Here is a 19504-nt window from a genome sequence, read left to right as displayed (position 1 = left end):
TGTTTGCTCACAGATTTGATTTTTTTAATTAAGCAAAGCCAAGTTTATTGGTTACTGTAGGAAGGGAGACCATACCCTTGACAGAGTTTTAGCAGCATCTCCCAGATTGTTTTTCATTGATGACATTTTGGGGTTTTTGCTTCTTAAGGCTGGAAAAGATGGTATCCTAAGCCATTTCTAAATCATGCAGCAGGATGGATTTATTTTTAGGAAAGTTTCTAAGGGCATCCACCGTGTTTGAATTAAAGCTTACTTTTGATCTCAGAGTTTGGCACATCCTTGTCCCTGCCTTAAAAGTCAGGTTGCATCTTACTTTGGGGCTAAAAGTTCTGTCTACTGACAACAGCAACGTATCAAGTTGTTTAAAGTCATTTCTTTAAAAGTTGTCACTTGTTATGAATTACCCTCATATTTACACCTTCCTTTAAAAAATGAACACAATGGGGACTTCCTTGGTGGTCCAGTGGTTAAGACTCCATGCTTCCACTGCAGGGGGCATGGGTTCGATCCCTAGTCCAGGAACTAAAATCCCGCATCCGTGTGGCTGGGAAAAAAAAAAAGAAGAACACAATGTAGAAACAGAGTTCTCTCAACTAGTGTTGGTTGAGTGATGGTGATTCTAACTAAATCGGGTGAAATCTTGGAGGTACCATGCTAGTATGTTTGGAACTAGAGTACCACATACCATGTTTGGTAACTTGTCAGTTTGCGAGTAGAACTTAGAGCAGCACCATTCCTATTAACCCTTTCTTCTCTGAATACTTCAGAGTATTCAGAGTGGGTTATTTAATTAAGCCTCAAAACATCTCTGTGACACGGATAATTACACTAGTCATTCCTACATTTTAGATGGGCACATTACAGGAGGAAGAGGTTAAGTGAAGCTAATTCTTCCAGTTAGGCTGATTCAGCAGCAAAACCACTCAGGGAATGTTTAAGCGTTGCAATCTAAATAGTTCTGCACCTGGTTTCCTTAAGTATAACATTTAAAACTGAGTTGTAATAGTATTGGAAGTCCTAGCCACATCAATCAGACAAGAAAAAGAAATAAAACATATCCAAATTGGAAGGGAAGAGGTAAAATTGTCATTCTTTGCAGATGACATGACATTCTAAATAGAAAACCCTGAAGACTCCACATAAAAACTGTTAGAACTAATAAATGAATTCAGCAAGGTAGCAGGATACAAGATTAATATACAGAAAAGTGTTGCATTTCTTTACACTAACAATGAAATATCAGAAAGAGAAAGTTAAAAAATACCATTTAAAATCACTGCAGAAAACAAACAAGCAAACAAAAAACCTAGGAATAAACCTAACCAAGGAGGTGAAAGACATATGATGAAAACTATAAAACATTGATAAAGGAAACTGAAGATGATTCAAAGAAATGGAAAGATATCCCATGCTCATGGATTAGAAGAATTAATATTGTTAAAATGGCCATACTGCCCAAAACAATCAACAGATTTAATGCGATCCCTATCAAATTATCCATAATATTTTTCACAGAACTAGAACAAACAACCCTAAAATTTATATGGAACCACAAAAGACCCAGAATTGCCAAAGCAATCCTGAGGAAAAAGAACAAAGCTGGAGGCATAACCCTCCAGGCTTCAGACAATACTACAAAGTTACAGTAAGTAAGATGTTATGGAAAAAGCCAAAAGAACTTTTTGGCCAACCCAATAGATACAATGGAATATTACTCAGCCACAAAAAAATAATTAAATATTGCCATTTGCAGCAACATGGATGGACCTAGAGAATATCATACTATTTGAAGTAAGTCAGACAGAGATAAACAAATATTACATGATATCACTTTTATGTAAAATCTAAAAAACAATACAAATGAATCTATATACAAAACAGAAACAGACTCAAAGACAAAGAAAACAAACTTATGGTTACCAAAGGTGGGGGGCCGATAAATGCAGAGTATGTAATTAACAAACTACTATACATAAAATAGATAAGCAACAAGGATTTACTGTATAACACAGGGAACAATATTCAATATCTTGTAATAACCTATAATGGGAAATAATCTGAAAAATGTATGTATATAACTGAATCACTTTACTGTATACCTGAAACTAACACAATATTATATATCAACTATACGTCAATTAAAAAAGATAAAATAGAGTTGTTGAGAAATGAATACATTTTTGCAAAAACAAAAATTGAGTCTAACCTGGTAAAGAAAAAAGGAAGGTACACCCTGGGTTTAGCCAGGGCTTAAGTACTCTGACTTCCTTTATGTCCAGTCTCCCAGTGCTGGACCTCTGCCCTTCTAATCAGTATGGATTCTTGTCTCTCCCTCTCATTTCCACTCACCAGTAAACTGTGACCCTACACTACCCACTGGTCTGCAGTGGAGGGAACAGTCTGAGTTACTGACGGCAGGCATGGCTCAAACAGCTTGCTGAGAGTGAGCCATGCCTACCAGACCCACAGTGCTCCACGTGGCTCTCCCCCATTTCACTCACGTGCTGGTTTCTGCTAAACATAGCCCAGTTCCCAGGTCACCAGCTGGCAAAGCTCTGAACTATTTTTAGCTAGGTCCAGGGCTCAGGGCACTAAATCTGGATAGGAAGCTGAGATACCACTCTAGCTTTTAAAAATAATAACTTCTATTTTTCTCTCGTTACGATTTACCATGACTTCATTTTAGACTTTCTGGCAAATATAGCTGAGGAAAAGGTGAGAACATTTAAAACACATAGCACAAAAAAGAAAATTAAAATTTTCTTTAATTTTAGGGTAATACTCTTCTTTGAGGTGCTATATCTGTATCTATCTATACATACACTAAAGCATACTAATCTTAAATACACATTGTGTAAGTATATACTTGTTTAACCCAAACCTAGATCATCATAATGGATATTCCAACATCCCAGAAAGTTCTCACTTGTCCTTTACAGCCAATATCCTTATGCTCCAGAGGTAAATCCTATCCTTACTTTTACCACGTTTGATTTGTTCTGTTTTTGATTTTAATATAAATGGAATCATATGATATATACTTTGGCAGCACCACATGCAGGATCCTAGTTCCCTGACCAGGGATCGAACCCGTGCCTCCTCAGTAGAAGCTCGGAGCCCTAACCACTGGACAACCAGGGAATTCCCTAGTATATACTTTTTATGTTTTCCTTTTTTTCACTCATTATGTCTGTGAGATTCATGCATGTTGTCACATATAGCAGTAGATTGTTGTTTCGTCTGTTTTTGCTGTATAAAATTCCACCATGTGAATACACTATAATTTATCACTTCTCCTGTTGAAGGATATTTAGTTTGTCTCCAAATTTTGGTTATTAAAAATAAAACTGTCATGAACATTTTGTTTGTGTCTATTAGTGACCACACGCACCCATTTCTGGTGTGGAACTAGGAGTGGAACTGCTAAGTCATAGGGTAGCCTTAGATCTGGCTTTTATAAATGTGCCAGTTTTCCAAACCAATTCTACCAAATTTACATTCCAAGAGCAATGTGTGAGAGTTCTAAAACATACCTTCACTTGATAATTTCAAATCTTTTAACTATTCTAAAGAGTATTAGTTGGGGACTTCCCTGGTGGCGCCGTGGTTGAGAGTCCACCTGCCGATGCAGAGGACGCGGGTTCGTGCCCGGGTCTGGGAAGATCCTACATGCCGCGGAGCAGCTGGGCCAGTGAGCCATGGCCGCTGAGCCTGTGCGTCCGGAGCCTGTGCTCCACAACGGGAGAGGCCACAACAGTGAGAGGCCCGCGTACCGCAAAAAAAAAACACCAAAAAAAGCCCAAGAATCTGCCTGCCAATGCAGGGGACATGGGTTTGAGCCCCGGTCCAGGAAGATCCTACATGCCACAGAACAACTAAGCCTGTGCGTGTGCCACAACTACTGAGCCTGCACTCTAGAGCCCGCAAGCCACAACTACTGAGCCCACGTGCCACAACTACTAAAGCCTGCAGGCCTAGAGCCCATGCTCCACAACAAGAAGCCACCGCAATAAGAAGCCTGCTCCCAGCAATTAAGAGCAGCCCCCGCTCGCCGCAACTAGAGAAAGCCCGCGCACAGCAACAAAGACCCAACACAGCCAAAAGTAAATAAATAAATAAATAAAATTAATAAAGAGTATGAGTTGGTATCTCACTGTGGTTTTCATTTGCATTTCCCTGGTGACTAATGATGTTGAGTACTTTTTCAGACACTTACTGGACATTTGGACAATCTTTTCTATGAAATGCTTCTTTAAATCTTTTGCCCATTTTAAAAATTGGGTTGTTTGCCTTTCTTCTTATTGGTTTATAGGATTCAAGTTATTTGTTGGACCCTCAGATTCCTCATCTATGAAAAGAATAAGGACCATGACATTAAAGTTCTTCCAAGCTCCAAAAGTCTACTATTTTACTCAATGGATGCTTTTGGTAGAGACAAAATAGATGAGTTCAAATAAACAAAACACATCAGAACACAAAATATATACTTAAAGGAAAACACAGAATGAAGAAAATACATGTGCTCAATATATATAAATAGGATCTTCCCGTCCAAAATATATTGATAAAAATTGATATAAATATATAGATCCAAATATGTATGGTCAACATCCAACTGTATTCCATAAGTAATTAAGAAAAATGAACCAGAAGTTTGCACATCTGATTATAAATGTAGTAAATCACTATCCGGAAAAACGGAGAGGCTTGTTAAAAATGCAAACTAAGGGCTTCCCCAGTGGCGCAGTGGTTAAGAATCTGCCTGCCAATGCAGGGGACCTGGGTTCAAGCCCTGGTCCGGGAAGATCCCACATGCCACGGAGCAACTAAGCCCGGGTGCCATGCTACTGAGCTCACATGCTGCAACTACCGCAGCCCGCATGCCTAGAGCCTGTGCTTTGCAATGAGAGAAGCCACCACAATGAGAAGCCCGCGCACCACAAGGAAGAGCAGCCCCCGCTCGCCACAACTAGAGAAAGCCCGCATGCAGCAACAAAGACCCAACACAGCCAAAAATAAATAAACTAAATTAAAAGAGAAAAAATTAAGTAAAAGGGGGAATAATGTCTTTAAAAGGAGATTTACTTATGTCTTTGTTCAACAAACATTTGAAAGACTAGATCTCTAGTCTCTTCCTTCAAGGAACTCAAACTCAGGGAGATAGATGTAATAATTATAGGCAATGTTTCTGGAGGGCTTCCTACATAGAAGGTACTATTTAAGTGCTTTAGATGTATTAACTCTTTTTTTAAATAAATTTATTTATTTTTATTTTTGGTTGCATTGGGTCTTCGCTGTTGCGCGCGGGCTTTCTCTAGTTGCGGCGAGCGGGGGCTACTCTTGGTTGCCGTGCGAGGGTTTCTCATTGCAGTGGCTTCTCTTGCTGGGGAGCATGGGGTGTAAGCGTGCGGGCTTCAGTAGTTGTGGCCCACGGGCTTAGTTGCTCCGCGGCATGTGGGATCTTCCCGGACCAGGGCTCAAACCTGTGTCCCCTGCGTTGGCAGGCAGGTTCTTAACCACTGTGCCACCTGGGCAGCCCAGATGTATTAACTCTTAATACTCATGACAACCCTGTGAGGTGGATATTATTATTGTCCCTGAAGCACAACAATGAAATAACTTGCTCAAGGTCATGGCATTCCAGTTTAGGGAAGGATCATCGTTTATTTAATTAATCCCTAATCATTAGGCCCAACTGATAAGTAACAGGGCTGGGATTAGGATGGAGGCTGGGTGGCTCCAGAGACTGAGCTCTGAACCCCTGCACCAAATACCTTGCTCTTTTTACACACAAATAATGGGAGATAAGTTCAGTAGGTACAAACTACCATGGGATCACAAGGAATAAAACAGTAGACTTGTCAGGGGTGGAGGATGGAGGGTGGGGCCAAAGACGGGGGTAAATCAGGGAGCAGAGTTTACAGAAAAGTAGGCAGAGGCAACGTGGACTCTGCAAGACCTGCTCAGGTGTTTAGATTTTATACTGAAGATGATGTGGCCTGAAGGATATAAGAGTATAGGCTGGACGATGGGAGGACCGGTTGGGAGGTTTCTAAAACTGTCCAAATGAAAGGAAAGGCACATCTGAACATAGGCAGAGCCAGTGAAGAGGAAGAAGAAGAACAAGATGACCAGAGTGTGTACTCCACCAACACAGAGAAATGTGTGTATGGAATAAGCAGGCTGGGGGAGAGGGAAAGGGGGCCAAAGAGCACAAAATGACATGTAGAGTACTGATAACTTCTGAAAATGTGCAGGCACACATACTGAACTCCCAGGGTGTAAACAGAGGGAGAGAATGAACCCAGACTGACGGCTCAGCATGTCCTGAACTAGGTCCTCTATGAGTGTTACTTCATTTAGTGCTCCCAACTCTGCCAGGCAGTATCATTCCTATTCTACTGGCAGGGATACTGAGAGCCCCAGAGATTAGGTGAGCTGTCTGAGGGGCATGGCTTGTCTGTGATGGAGCCACGGTGTGTGCCCTGGATTGTATGACCCCAAGTTCCTGCTCTTGCGACCCTACCATGGAATCTTCCTCATTCTAGTAGAAAACTTCATGATCCATGACGTTTGGATCAGGACAATTGAGGGAGAAATTCAAACTAGGAAAACTAATGTGTGGAAGACTAGCTTGGAATCATCACCCTCCTTCATCCCCCTGTAAATCCTGCACCACCACCTTCTGTTAACCCTGTCTCCAAGACAGTTCTAGATGTTTCCACATTTCCATTCCCAATGTCATCACCGTAGGACAGCCTGGGTCAGCCCAATCCTGCCCAGGCTCATTTACTTGAATGGCATTGTATCCTGCTCTTTCTCTGATCAAACTTTTTTTTTAAGGATTTTTTTTTTTTTTTTTTTTTTGCGGTACAAGGGCCTCTCACTGTTGTGGCCTCTCCCATTGCAGAGCACAGGCTCCAGACGCGCAGGCTCAGCGGCCATGGCTCACGGGCCCTGCCCCGACCGGGGCACGAACCCGTGTCCCCTGCATCGCCAGGCGGACTCTCAACCACTGCACCACCAGGGAAGCCCTGATCAAACCTTTTGAGAAGGAACTTTTCAAGACTTCCTAATGAAGTTGATTCCTAAATGGTCTTCCTGTTCCCACTCTTGTTTTCCCCACCTTCTGAGGGATTAGGTCATGCCTCTGTCCTCAGCCTCCCATCACACTCAATATAATCCAGTGTCTCCGGCACGGCTCACTCTCTTGGGACCTCCTTCTCTCAACCTCTCTGCCAAGGCTATTCTTCATCTATGTCAAGCATGTTTCCACTTCAGGGCCTTTACACGGTATTTCTCTCTGCTAGAAATAACCACCCCTCACCAACCTACTCTGAGATATTTCCATGGCCCTCACTCATTTTATTCAGATTGCTACTCATTTATCATGTTCTCAGAGATCCTCCCTGACCACCCCCTCTAAAAAAGCATTTTTCTTTATCCCCAACTTCTTACCCTGCTTTAGGTTTCTTTATGACCCCTAGTATTACACAGGCATGCATGCACATTCCACCTCCTAGGAAACCAACTATTCTGCTTTGCCCAGGGGGTTCCTGGGCCAAGGCACTTTCAGTGTTAAAACCGCAGAAAGTTGGGACTTCCCTGGCGGTCCAGTGGTTAAGAATCCACCTTCCAATGCAGGGGATGAGGGTTCGATCCCTGGTCAGGGAACTAAGATCCCACATGCCATGGGGCTACTGAGCCCACACGTCACAAATAGAGAGAAACCTGCGCACTGCAACGAAAGATCCCGCGTGCCGCAACCAAGACCTGACACAGCCAAAAATAAGTAAATAAATTAATTAATTTTTTAAAAATAATAAAATGTTAACTCCCCCCTAAAAAAACCCCAGAAAACAGAAAGTCCCAGGCAAACTGGGATGGACTGATCACCCTACAGTCCCTCTACCAGAATACAAACTTGATGAGCAAACACTTTATTTTGTTCTCTGCTGTATCCCCAGCACATAACACAGTGCCTGGCACAGAGTAGGTGTTCAATAGATAATCACTGAATGAGAATACATGAACAGTTTCCTGTTTCAAACAGCATCAGGTTTAAACTCTCCTGCCCAGCATTCCAGTTCCTTCTTGACTGCTCATCTTAACCACCCCACCCTATTTCCTACCACTCCCTGTGTACACCCTCTGCCCCAGGCATTCCAGGCTCCTTATACTTTGTTGCAAACTTCACCAGAAATGATCCCTTCACCGGAAGAGCCCTCCCCTGGCTCTCCTACCTGAGTGTCTCTTTGTTATGTTTTGCTTTATCTTTTGAGATCTATGCCAGTGAAAAATGGAGGAGGGATGCATGTCCCTATGAGAATTCCCTAGGGCATTGTTTGAAAATATCTACTCGTCTACTCCCAATGCTGAGAATTAGATAGGACTTCCTAAGGGGAAGAAGGGAAATCAAACATTGGTATTTTCCAAAAGTTCCCTAGATGATTCTGACAACAAACACACAGACACTTTATGTGAAAGGCACTGATGTAAACCCCACAATGCTTCACAACCCAGCTCAAGCCCCCTCAGCTGCACCAGTTGTATTATGGCCTTACCTGACCTCACTGTTCTCTCCCTCAGGAATTCTAAAAAGCTCAGGATCTGAACCACATTCCTGAGCACTACTCCGGCAGGCCTGGCATAAAATATGGACAAATCAGGGTTGCATAAGTGGGACTGTTGGCCTGGCCCGGGAGCCCTCTCAGGTGTGTGGGACAGGCATTCCCCACCCTCCCCCTGGCTGTAGGTGTGAATGAACCCTCCTTCCCTCTCATTCTGGAAGTATCTGCCCTACTGAGAAATCACCCAGCTTCTGCCCACTCCCATCCTGCTTTGAGCAAGCTATCCCTGCCATCAAAGCAGATTACAGCCACTGCCAGGGCCCACCCTTCTCCTCACTTCCCACTTCCTCTCACAACAGTGTTCCAGAGCTGGTCCACCGAACCAGCCCCAGTCTCTAAGGTGCGCTGCCTGGCTGTTCCAGCAGGGCTCAGAAATCAGACCAACCTGGTGACTCAAGGCAAGCCGAAGGCTTTTGAGTCTTCATTCCCACATCTATGAAAGGGAAAATACTGACCTCACAGGATTTTTAGAGGGATTAAATGTGATAGTAAAAATTCCCAGCACATGGTACACTTAGGAACCTCCTGCCAGAAGCCTTCTTTCTGACAAAGGAGCAATGCCTGTCACCTGGGCATTGGGACACTGGCTCGCCCAGCCAGTTTGGGTTCTGTCTTAACAGAAACATCACTACTAGAAGTACCTCAATGTCACTAGAGTTTGGGATTACTCAGTCTCATTCTCTAGGTGGTTTGTACCAAACTGGAGAGGAGTCTGAGGGGCTTCTTTCTGGCAACTAGAAAGTCATTCTTTGAGTTGGTGGCACTGTTAAACCACATATGGGCAAAACAGAAAACTGCTGTGCTGATCGTTGACCAGACTGCCCTGGAAGACCAGAGGATGAAAAATAGGATAAGGATGGGGTGGGGGTAAAGGGTTCTAGGGATTCCTGTGCAGGAAACAGAGGCAGATGAAAAGAGTAGGTTCTTGCACAGCATGACAGCCAGAGGGGAGGGGAGGGATCTGGGCTAAGAATCATTAGGTCTAGATTCAAGTCCTAGTTTTGCTATTAAGTCAGCGCAATGTACCCTTCCTAGGCCTCAACTTCCTCAACCACAAAGGGAGTGAGATCAAAAGTAATTGCATCCACCTCATTACAAATAGCTCAATTTCATTCCTTTTTATGTGGATAGACCTAGAGTCTGTCACACAGAGTGAAGTAAGTCAGAAAGAGAGAGACAAATACCGTATGCTAACACATATATATGGAATTTAAGAAAAAAAATGTCATGAAGAACCTAGGGGTAAAACAGGAATAAAGACACAGGTTTACTAGAGAATGGACTTGAGGATATGGGGAGGGGGAAGGGTAAGCTGTGACAAAGCAAGAGAGAGACATGGACATATATACACTACCAAACATAAGGTAGATAGCTAGTGGGAAGCAGCCGCATAGCACAGGGAGATCGGCTCAGTGCTTTCTGACCACCTGGAGGGGTGGGATAGGGAGGGTGGGAGGGAGGGAGACGCAAGCAGGAAGAGATACGGAACATATGTATATATATAACTGATTCATTTTGTTGTGAAGCAGAAACTAACACACCATTGTAAAGCAATTATACTCCAATAAAAAAAAAAAGTAATTGCATCTTTTCTCTTAAAAGTTTCCAGCACATACATGTTCACTCCCTTTTTTGCCTCCTGCCCTTACATTCCCTATCCTTTGGTTTGGAGCCAACTCCTTCCTGGCAACCAAAACTCCAGACACCATGAACTGTCCTCAGCCACCCCGACCCCTGCCCCCCTTATGAGATCAGAGGTATCAGAGCCTCACTCTCCATGCTGCCAGTCCAGGCTTTGTTTACCATTTGGGGCCCAGGTCTGCCTGTAAATTAGAACTAGAATTGCTTCATGCCTATTGCTTCAGGTAGTGGAAAAAACACTGATAGATGTTTTCTGCCATACCAAATTGGAATCCCTCAATGGCTTTTCCCATAAACTTTGTTATACGTAATTGGTGGTTAGAGTCCATATTACCATGGATACTCTTCTACAGTTACATTAAGGATTAAATTGATTTTGCAGACGGATCTAGGATTTAACCACCACTTGTACCACAGTCTCTGTGGGAAAATATATTCTGTGTTCCAAACAATTGACCTTTTGGAGTTGATCCAGTTCCTAAGTTGGGGACAGCCTGTACAATATTATGTTACATTTTGGGTTTCATTTTTGTGTCCTCGAATCAAAGACTTGTTAGAGCTGGAAGAAACTTTGGAGATCATTAATGCAACTAATTTTGTAGGTAATGAAACCAAGGTTCAGAAAGACAGAGAGATTTGTTTAAGGGTATTCAGCTACTTTGGTCTCCCAACTTCAAGCCAATGCTTTTCCCACTATCCAAATCATTTTGTGGTCATTTTCCCAAATAGCCATTAAACCACTTGAAAGTTGGGAAGATCATGTTTTCTTCAGTACAGAATCAAACATACTAAATATTTCATAAATACTGAAACAATTCATTATTCACTTTGCTTTGGGGGTCTATTCGCTATAAGATGTCCTCAAATAATAAGTAACATTAGGGTATTTCAATTAAGAATGTATTTATAGCAGACTAGATTTGGTTTGAATCAAGATTTGAATAACTGAAAAATATTCTATTTAACCAGTGTTTCCTATATAAAAGGGTCTATTAGGGTTGATGTCACTCCAATAAATATTTTTCACAGCTCACAGACACATCTGGTTCTAGTTTTAGGAGATACATGCCATTAATTTTAATGTGGTCTTAGGGGAGAGCCACTCATTTTATAACTACATTTAAAAACTTAATATCCCTTTGTTTGTTTTATTTACCAAAGCCAACTGAAACAGAGACTTATGAAACCATTCAGAAGCAAACCTTCTCCAACTGAAAAGGTGACAAACATAATTTTGATATACTATATGAGGAGAGCCACCTTCATTAGAAACAAAACACTTAAACTGTTTTATTTGAAACAAACTTTCCCATTTGGTGTACTTTTCTTCACCAACAAACACATTGAGTTATTTCTTAAATATCTTTGAATGAGAAAGATAGGAGAACACTGAAAGAGAAACAATCTCATATAGGTAGATGACATGGTTTTATTGTAACAAACTAGGGAGTGACCTAAATAGACAGCCCTGTAATCTAATTACGAGGGGAAAAAAAAAAAAAAAAAGAGCCACAGATCAACTCTTCAAAAATTAGTCATCCTTTGTGATAGCAGCCCTCCAACTTTAATTGTCTTATAGTTAACAGTTATACAGTTAACTCCTTCAATTACTAGGCATTTATTTTTTTTATGGTATAAGAAAATGTATTTTCACAAGATATTAATTATGTACCAATAAAGCATTTAAACTAAATACAACACTTCAAAACATTCTGCACAAAAAGTTACAGATCACATTTATTTAATAACAAAATGTCTAGTTCTTTAAGAAAATATTTTTTAAGAACTTACTGCAATAAAATTTTCCAACCAAAGAAAAAAATATTAAACAAATTATGGTACAAGACATCATAAAACTTATTAATGTAACAAATCAGGCAGAATTTTGTGCTAGAAACAGAATGGGGGACATCTAAATAAAACAAAAATTCAGAAAATGTGTATTCATAAATTTCTGGTTAACTGAGGCTTAATGTTGTTAAAGACCAGGAGTCTTTAAGCATCAGACTTTGTTTATAAAAATAAAAAATTCCCCAAACATTAGCAACATACTACCTCAGCACAATTTTTTTTTCCCTTTACAATTCAGAATCCTGCCGTTCATTTGTCAAACATATGAACAATATCTAGTTACTTCATTAAACTTAACCAACATTACCCTTTGGATACTGATTCGGTTGCATTATTTTTTTTCCCAATGAACCTAGAGCCTATGCACACTTAGATAAAAACTGGTCTTGGAAATACTTTATCCATGAATAATTCTACACATATTCAATGAAAGCCTACATTTCCAGGCCTAGAAAGAGCAAGACAGACACCAGGCCTGCCTACAGAGAGCTTACCATCTAGAATACAGCAAGTCAAGCACTGGTTTTCAGTCACTACGAGCCTTCATTTCACCTTTCAAGATGTGCACAGATATTGATGTCCTCTCTAAGGGCAAATAAAATCTTCCCTTATGCCTATCATTCTTTAGATTCTCTACGGGGAATTTTGACATCTGTATGTTGACAAGGCCTATGCTTTGCTTTCTCTGATTGCCTTCTGCTCCTCACAACAATGTCAAGTATTTTATTTTCCTTTCAGTTCTTCCCAACATAGCCTCTGCAGTTTTGTCTATCCAGTTTGGCCTTTTCTGTGACACTCTGTTACAGCTTTCTGCTCCCCTTCATTTTTGTTTCTTTCCTTCTTACTAGAAGCCTGGTCATCTGGGCTTCCCCATCTGCCTTTCCTAGCTTCTTATTCATTCTAGTAACTAATCTTAACACTTCCTTAAATGTTGGGTCTTCAGTAGGTAGAATTAGTGAGCATTTCAGTTAGCATTTCCTTGAGCTCTGTTGTGAACAATAGATCTTCTTTACAACAATACTTTCTCCCCGAACGTTATTTGGAAATATCATCCTAATATTCTAGGATATTAGGATTTCTGTTTTAAAGGTTTTTTTAAAAAAAGATCAATAAAGGAATGCATAATTCAGCAACTGATGCTTCTACTTTAGTCTCAAACTCTTTGGCATGGGATACCAATGTTACACGTAAGGGGCTAGATCAAAAATTCAATTTAGATCAAAAATTCAATTTTTGGCTATTTGAATTTTAAATTAAAATTTATAAGAACTCAAGAAGTTTGAAACTTTAAAACAAGCTAAATGATAAAAAGACAGTTATTCATTGATGTGATCCTTTATCATAAACGATATATAATGAAGAATTCAACTATTTTTGTGTCTGCAAGTCAGATGCTATCAAGCAAACTGCCACGTATGGATTGATAAGTTTTTACATTTTTAACTCAAAGACAAATAGGAAGATTCAGTAAGTTTTAATTTTCCAAATGTTCTCAGAAAGAATGATCAGAAGCACCCTCCAGTTATGACACAGGTGGATAACCCATTTACCCCCAACGAACCACCTGTGTGTGCTGTGAGGTAGTAATGTGACCTTCTATGGTGATGACACCCTCAACAGAGAAGTGTCCCCTCTTCACATGAAGAGTGTGAACAACAAGAAGGGACAGAGAGCTACCTTTCATTACTTCATCAACTATTGGTGTTTTCATAGGATTTCAAATGCCTGACTCCAATTTTACAACAATAAAAATACCAATATTTATTCTGGAAGAGGATTTTATGTTCCAAGCAGCAGATATTAACAACTTCCAACACAATCTCTAGGAATTATTCGCAGTTCTGAACCGTGCTTTAGAAAAACATTTCCAGCAGTCTGTGCAGGATTTATTCCTATTGCATCATTGGTAATAACTGCACCTGTTGCTGCAGGAACTTTAAATTCTTCTGCTGCAAACTTTAAGACTGCTGTAAAAGGTGTACTTTTGGGAACACTGAGTACTTTGTACGGCAGCTGCGGGTCCGACGTCAGTGTGATCTTAAAGGAAACCTTCGACATGGTGCAGCCGGTCTGGACAGAAACCCCACGCTAACCTAGGCATTTATTTTGTGATCATTTTATCTTGAAGCATACACCAGAGAGTTTCCTTAAGAGACAATGTTCCACTGAGAGAGAGAGAGAGAGACAGAGACAGAGACAGAGAGACAGAGAGAGACAGAGAGAGAGAGAGAGTTGGGGGTGTCAGAACTGGAGGAAGGGGGAGGGTTTTGGCCAAGGGCAGGGGAAGAGGTATTTGGTTATACCTGGCTTTATAATTTGGGGGGCTAAAATGACTGAGGACGTGCCTTATGGCTTAGCTGATCACTCTGGTGCTTGATTATTCTCTCACATGTGTATTGAAATGAAACCAAAAGTAAATCCTAAGCAAAATTCTTGGCCCTGCCTAGGTGTATACCAGGTCTGGCTCTGTACTGACAGGGGTGGCCTTCTACTGATGCATGTGTCCTTGTCTGGTTTCTCAGTATCCTTGAATTAAGCTGACTACAAAAGTCTATGACATTTGATATACAGAATGGCTGCCCTCAAGGTATATCTAGTAAAATTTAGAACTTACTGCCATTTAAGACTATTAAAGACTTGATTAAGAGGAATCATATTCATGGAAGGACAGCCTGATGAATGTTGATTCATTCATTTATAAGTTATCCTGGATTAGTCAAGGCAGCAAAGAGCTATATATCACTATCACAACCTTCACACTTTGCTACCTAAACCTATTCACTTTCACACCATATTGGCTACTGGCTAATATCAAGAGGCATATAAAACATCCCTATGAAAGTCTGTGCTGTGTTTACTAAAAGGAATCATGAGGCTGCTGTTCACTGTGTTCCAAAGTGCCTTCTTTGAGGACACTCCATAGGGACATCTTTCTGATCTCAGCACAGTGATAGTTGGGCTCCTCTGAGTACTAGTCTGGCCCAGGTATTTCCTGTCAGTAAGTACAAATAAAATCATGATTTTATTAAGACCCTAAATCATGATTCCCCAAGTCCTTTACAATCAGGAAGTCCAATTTCCCTCCACAGACATTTCTGGAATTACCCAAGGATATTAACATGCATGTTATGCCTCCCTAAGCCCAGTGGTATGCTGGTAAATGTTTAACAACCAGCTTTCTGGTGGAAAAAGCTGATAGATTTGTAACATGTGCTAATTTCCTTGGTGTAAATACTGCTCTCACTATGGCCAATATAATATCACTGAAGGTAGAGTTGGAAAGAGATGCATAGCAGCATTTCATTATATAGTATTTCCACCATACAGATACAGTACATGTTAACAACCTTTAGACTATACATAATAGTAAAATGTAGCAACATAAATAGAATGTGATGAATCTTGAGCAATAATTACTTTTGTTTTTGTTATATTTATTTGTAAGTCTATATAATTTACTTTTTAAATAATGACTCTGTTTAACAACTGGCTTGCAAAATTCTCTGAAAGTTTAACAACTGGCTCTCATGAGCCAGTGTAAGCTGGCTCCCACACACCACTATCTAAAGCCACACTGGGTTGGGAGTCTAGCTAATAGTTTGCCCTCTAGTCTCTTGGATTAACAATCCTGGTCTCATCAGGAGGGGGACCTTAGCCTGATCCTTTTCCTAAGTCTTGCCACATGTCCAGAAAGAGAGGGAGGCAGTTTCCTACATGCAATCAGAACCACTCCCTGCCAGTCCTCTGCTCTAAAGTCTCCTGGTCTCCAGGCTCAGGTGCTCTACAGAGCTGCTGCCCACCACACATTGCTCCTACACCAATGGCAGCCTTCTCGTGTCCTGCTTCCAAGCTGCTGACTTCCCTAACTGACAACCCCCATTCTGCCCATGGACCACTGCTCACACTCAGGCCAAGAACTTCCTGAGAGTCAGTATCTGTCAAGTGAGGCTTCTGTCTCTTTGGTACCCGCCTACCCTTGAACCTCATCGTGGCTCTGACTGCCTCTGTTGCTGCTGCTGCCTGCAGCACTGTCTCCTCTGACCTCTGGATCTCCACCTCTTACCTCTTCCTCTGCCCTCAACCGCTTATCCACATTTTAAGGTCTAAATAAACTTTGAAAACTGAGATTCACATAAATGTGACACGAAAACTCACATAACCAAGTAGGATGAAATGGAAGTGAAGAATGATCCCCATTTTACAAAATGGGTATACATCTATCTATCTATTCCCTGCTTTTAGAAAGTTCACTGTATGCAACTTTGCTTTTATGAAAGACCTACGTGAGTATCTTTTTCCGAAAAGGCGAAAGTAAAAATAGTGATTAGCGTTAGTTCTGCAGCAAGCCATTACAGAGGAAATGCACACATCAAGCACCGCCAAGTTCCTTCTCTAGGAACTATACTCAGCATCTCAGCATCAGGCTGCCATAACTTTGAACTGTGTCTGTGAGCATCTGTGCTTTATCTCGATTTATTTTGTGCACCTGTTAGCAAGATGTGTCCTAGGGTAATTGCTTCTTTGCTTTATGACATTTCGGCTTACGAAAAGTTTCATAAGAATGCTCTACTTCCTTGGTGTAAATTTATATAGACATATATATGTCTATATAAATAAATATATTTATAATTATATTATATATGATATAAATATATATAAATATATATTCAGAAATAAAACAGAAAAGTGGTTAGCTATGGCTGGTGAAATTATAGGTGATTTTTATATTTTTTCTTTGTTTTCCAATTTCCTTCAATAAATACGTTTTATTCGGGGTGGGGAGGCTGCTTTAACGGCAACTCTGACTTGAACTGATATGAGGCAAAATGCAGTCTTTATTTACCTTACATGACATGGATATTCATATGATTTTCTTTAAAAAAAAAATAATGCTTCAGTTTATAGTGAGCTGCCCCAGAAGCTGCTGGGGTGTTAAGTAATACATAGTATATGCACTAAGCTTCAAAATCTGAAGACAACTGATTCTGAATTCTTATATAATATTTTTGGAGGGGGATCCCACAGGAAAGTTGGTTGGGCCCCTAGTGATAGAGCTGTTTCATTTTTATAATAGTCCCTTCTTACCCAGGATTCGAAGGCACTAGAAAACCTGGTGGGGTGGGGGTGAAGGGGCATCTCCAGCTGCAGGCAGTACCAGACGGTACTCAGAACCTCTGAGCTCTTCTGATTCCCAGAACTCTGCTGAGACCAGACTCTCTCTGCCCTCCTCCACTTGGGGTGATTTTCTCTAAGATGCTCACTTTCTCTCTGTGCAATCCAGTTTCCTTTGAGTGTCCCTTGTCCCTTAAATATATCTGAATATATATAAACCCTAATGGAGGACAGGGTTCAAAGTTCTTTCTCACGGGGTTCATGGGCCCCATGAAAATTGGAGGATAAGAAGACACCTTAAGTGTTCTAAACATTCTGTTACTCTTTTAGAGACTCATGGAAGAGATTTGGGAAAGTGGCATCCAACTCCACAAGCTGGTCTATTCAAGTCTCAGTTCCAGCTCAGCCAGAACACTTACTCCACTTGCTACTCATTGGTTGCAATTTTCCTTGGTTGCTAGAAAGCTTAGAATCATATTTGTGACTTATCCCTAGCAAACCATAGGACCTTACACCATGCATTTTACATACAATACTGCTGGTTTTATCTTATCTTTCCCACTCTTGGTTTTCTTTTGTGCTCTTTTTCTCTGTACATATTTTTAATTTATCCTACTTCATGTATTTACGTAAGTTACTTTAAATCCCTTCTTCTGAAATAAAGCAGGGTATAAATAAATGGTCATTAACAAAAGAGTTTGATGAGGATCCATTTCTTCACCTATAAAGGCCCTAAGATGAACTGGTGGCAATAAGAGTCTGTGAAAACTACTCCAGACAGGATCACCATTATAGCTTGTCACCTGTTCTGTGTTCACCATCAATCCACAAGCTAAATCTTGAAATGGAGAGAAAGCTAGAAAAAAAGGGATCAGGAAATCCTATCTCTGTAAGTCATCTGAACCATCATAAAGCACTTGATTGGATAATGCTTTTTCCCCAAAAAAGTATGATTTCTGTTCTCGACATTTATGTTGTAACACATGCATATTTAAGCATCTCAGTTCACATACATTGAGAGGGAGTATATCACAATTGTTGAGTGCAGACTCTGGCACTAGGATGCCTGGGTTTGAATCCCAGATCTGCCGTTTACTTGGGGCTAGGTATTTAACCATACTGTGCTTCAATAAATTCCATCTACAAAGTAGAGATAATAATAGTACCTACCTCACAGGGCTGGTGTAAGGATTAAATGAAATAACATATGTACTATAACATGTAAAACAGTGCCAGAGCACATACAGGGATCTCAAAAATGTTAGCTATTATTAGTGATATGTGAGTGGGAGAAGCACTGCCTTGAGCTTGAGACAGCATCTTGTTTGTGAGTTTCTGGACAAACACCTGAGGAATGAGTGAAGACTTTTGGTCTGACCACTTCTGAGAACAGGCCAAAAACTCTTGCTTACCCAGATCCTTTGCGTGGCTACTCTTTCCCCTGCTTTTCTAGAGGCAGAATTCTGTGGTGGAAAGAAGAGGTGGGCAACCAACCTTCCTGAGCCTCCGCGTTTCTTTGTCCCTCTCTTCTACATACCAGATACAGCGGGAGCTGCAGGCACAAAGATAAATTGGGTTTACCGTGTAGGAGCTCACGGTCGAGTGCAGGAGATAAATGCAAAAACAATTACAAGGTAGGATGATTAAGCAATATATAATGAAGGTATTTTTCTTGTTCAAAATGCACTGTGGAAAAGCAGTATCCACAGAACGGAAGATGTAAGATATGTGAAAGCGCTCTATAGAAGGCAGACAACGGTACCCATGTAAAATATTATTACTGCTGACCCTCCCAGGGCCCACTTTAACTTATTTCATCCAGGGACACTTGGGCAACCAACCTTGTGGAACCGTAAGGTATAAAACCCCTTACGTGCAACATCAAACTGCTCCAGCAGAGTAACCCCTTCTTGCTTTCCAAACGTGTAAACCCAGTTTCAAACATGGGTAACGCAGTCCGCGTTTCCCGCTTACCGGGAACGAGGAACTACTTGCAAAACCAGGGACTGAAACCAAGAAAACAAAAGCAAGGCGGAAAGAGCACAACCACATCTGCTGAGCGCCCTAGACCCGGGAAGCTGGGAAGCGGGAAGGTCAGCGCTGCCTACGCGCGCTCTGCGTAATGGGAGCTTCCCCAGCGCAGCAAACCCTGGGAGCCTCAGGGGCGCCACCTGCGCAGCCGCGAAGATTCGGCGCAGTGGAAGTGGCGAGAGAGGCCGCCGCACCTGCGCGAAGGCAGTGGCGCGGCGGCGGCGGCGGCGGCGGGAGAA

General features: G+C 41.2%; 1 protein-coding gene and 1 long non-coding RNA gene across 2 annotated transcripts; both read right to left on the bottom strand.

The window, feature by feature from the left end:
- Positions 1-271: 271 nt before the first annotated feature.
- On the bottom strand, positions 272-19492 carry LOC132598224 (uncharacterized). The gene is made up of 3 exons (XR_009566156.1): positions 19076-19492; positions 18647-18786; positions 272-544 (listed from the first exon to the last, which is right to left on the bottom strand). It is a non-coding gene; the product is annotated as an uncharacterized lncRNA (long non-coding RNA).
- Positions 13805-14185, bottom strand: LOC115854173 (ubiquitin-fold modifier 1). The gene has a single exon (XM_030858057.3). It carries the CDS (start codon positions 14178-14180, stop codon positions 13923-13925), a length of 258 nt encoding a protein of 85 aa, XP_030713917.1. The 5' UTR covers positions 14181-14185; the 3' UTR covers positions 13805-13922.
- Positions 19493-19504: the final 12 nt, after the last annotated feature.

The sequence above is a fragment of the Globicephala melas genome, chromosome 12 (assembly GCF_963455315.2).
Source record: "Globicephala melas chromosome 12, mGloMel1.2, whole genome shotgun sequence".
Lineage (NCBI taxonomy): Eukaryota > Metazoa > Chordata > Mammalia > Artiodactyla > Delphinidae > Globicephala > Globicephala melas.
The sequence above is the reverse complement of the archived record's forward strand: the minus strand, read 5'-3'. Positions and strand labels throughout refer to the sequence as shown.

Excerpts from the sequence above, each read along its gene's own strand:
- LOC115854173 (XM_030858057.3), bottom strand. The coding sequence starts at position 14,180 with ATGTCGAAGGTTTCCTTTAAGATCACACTGACGTCGGACCCGCAGCTG.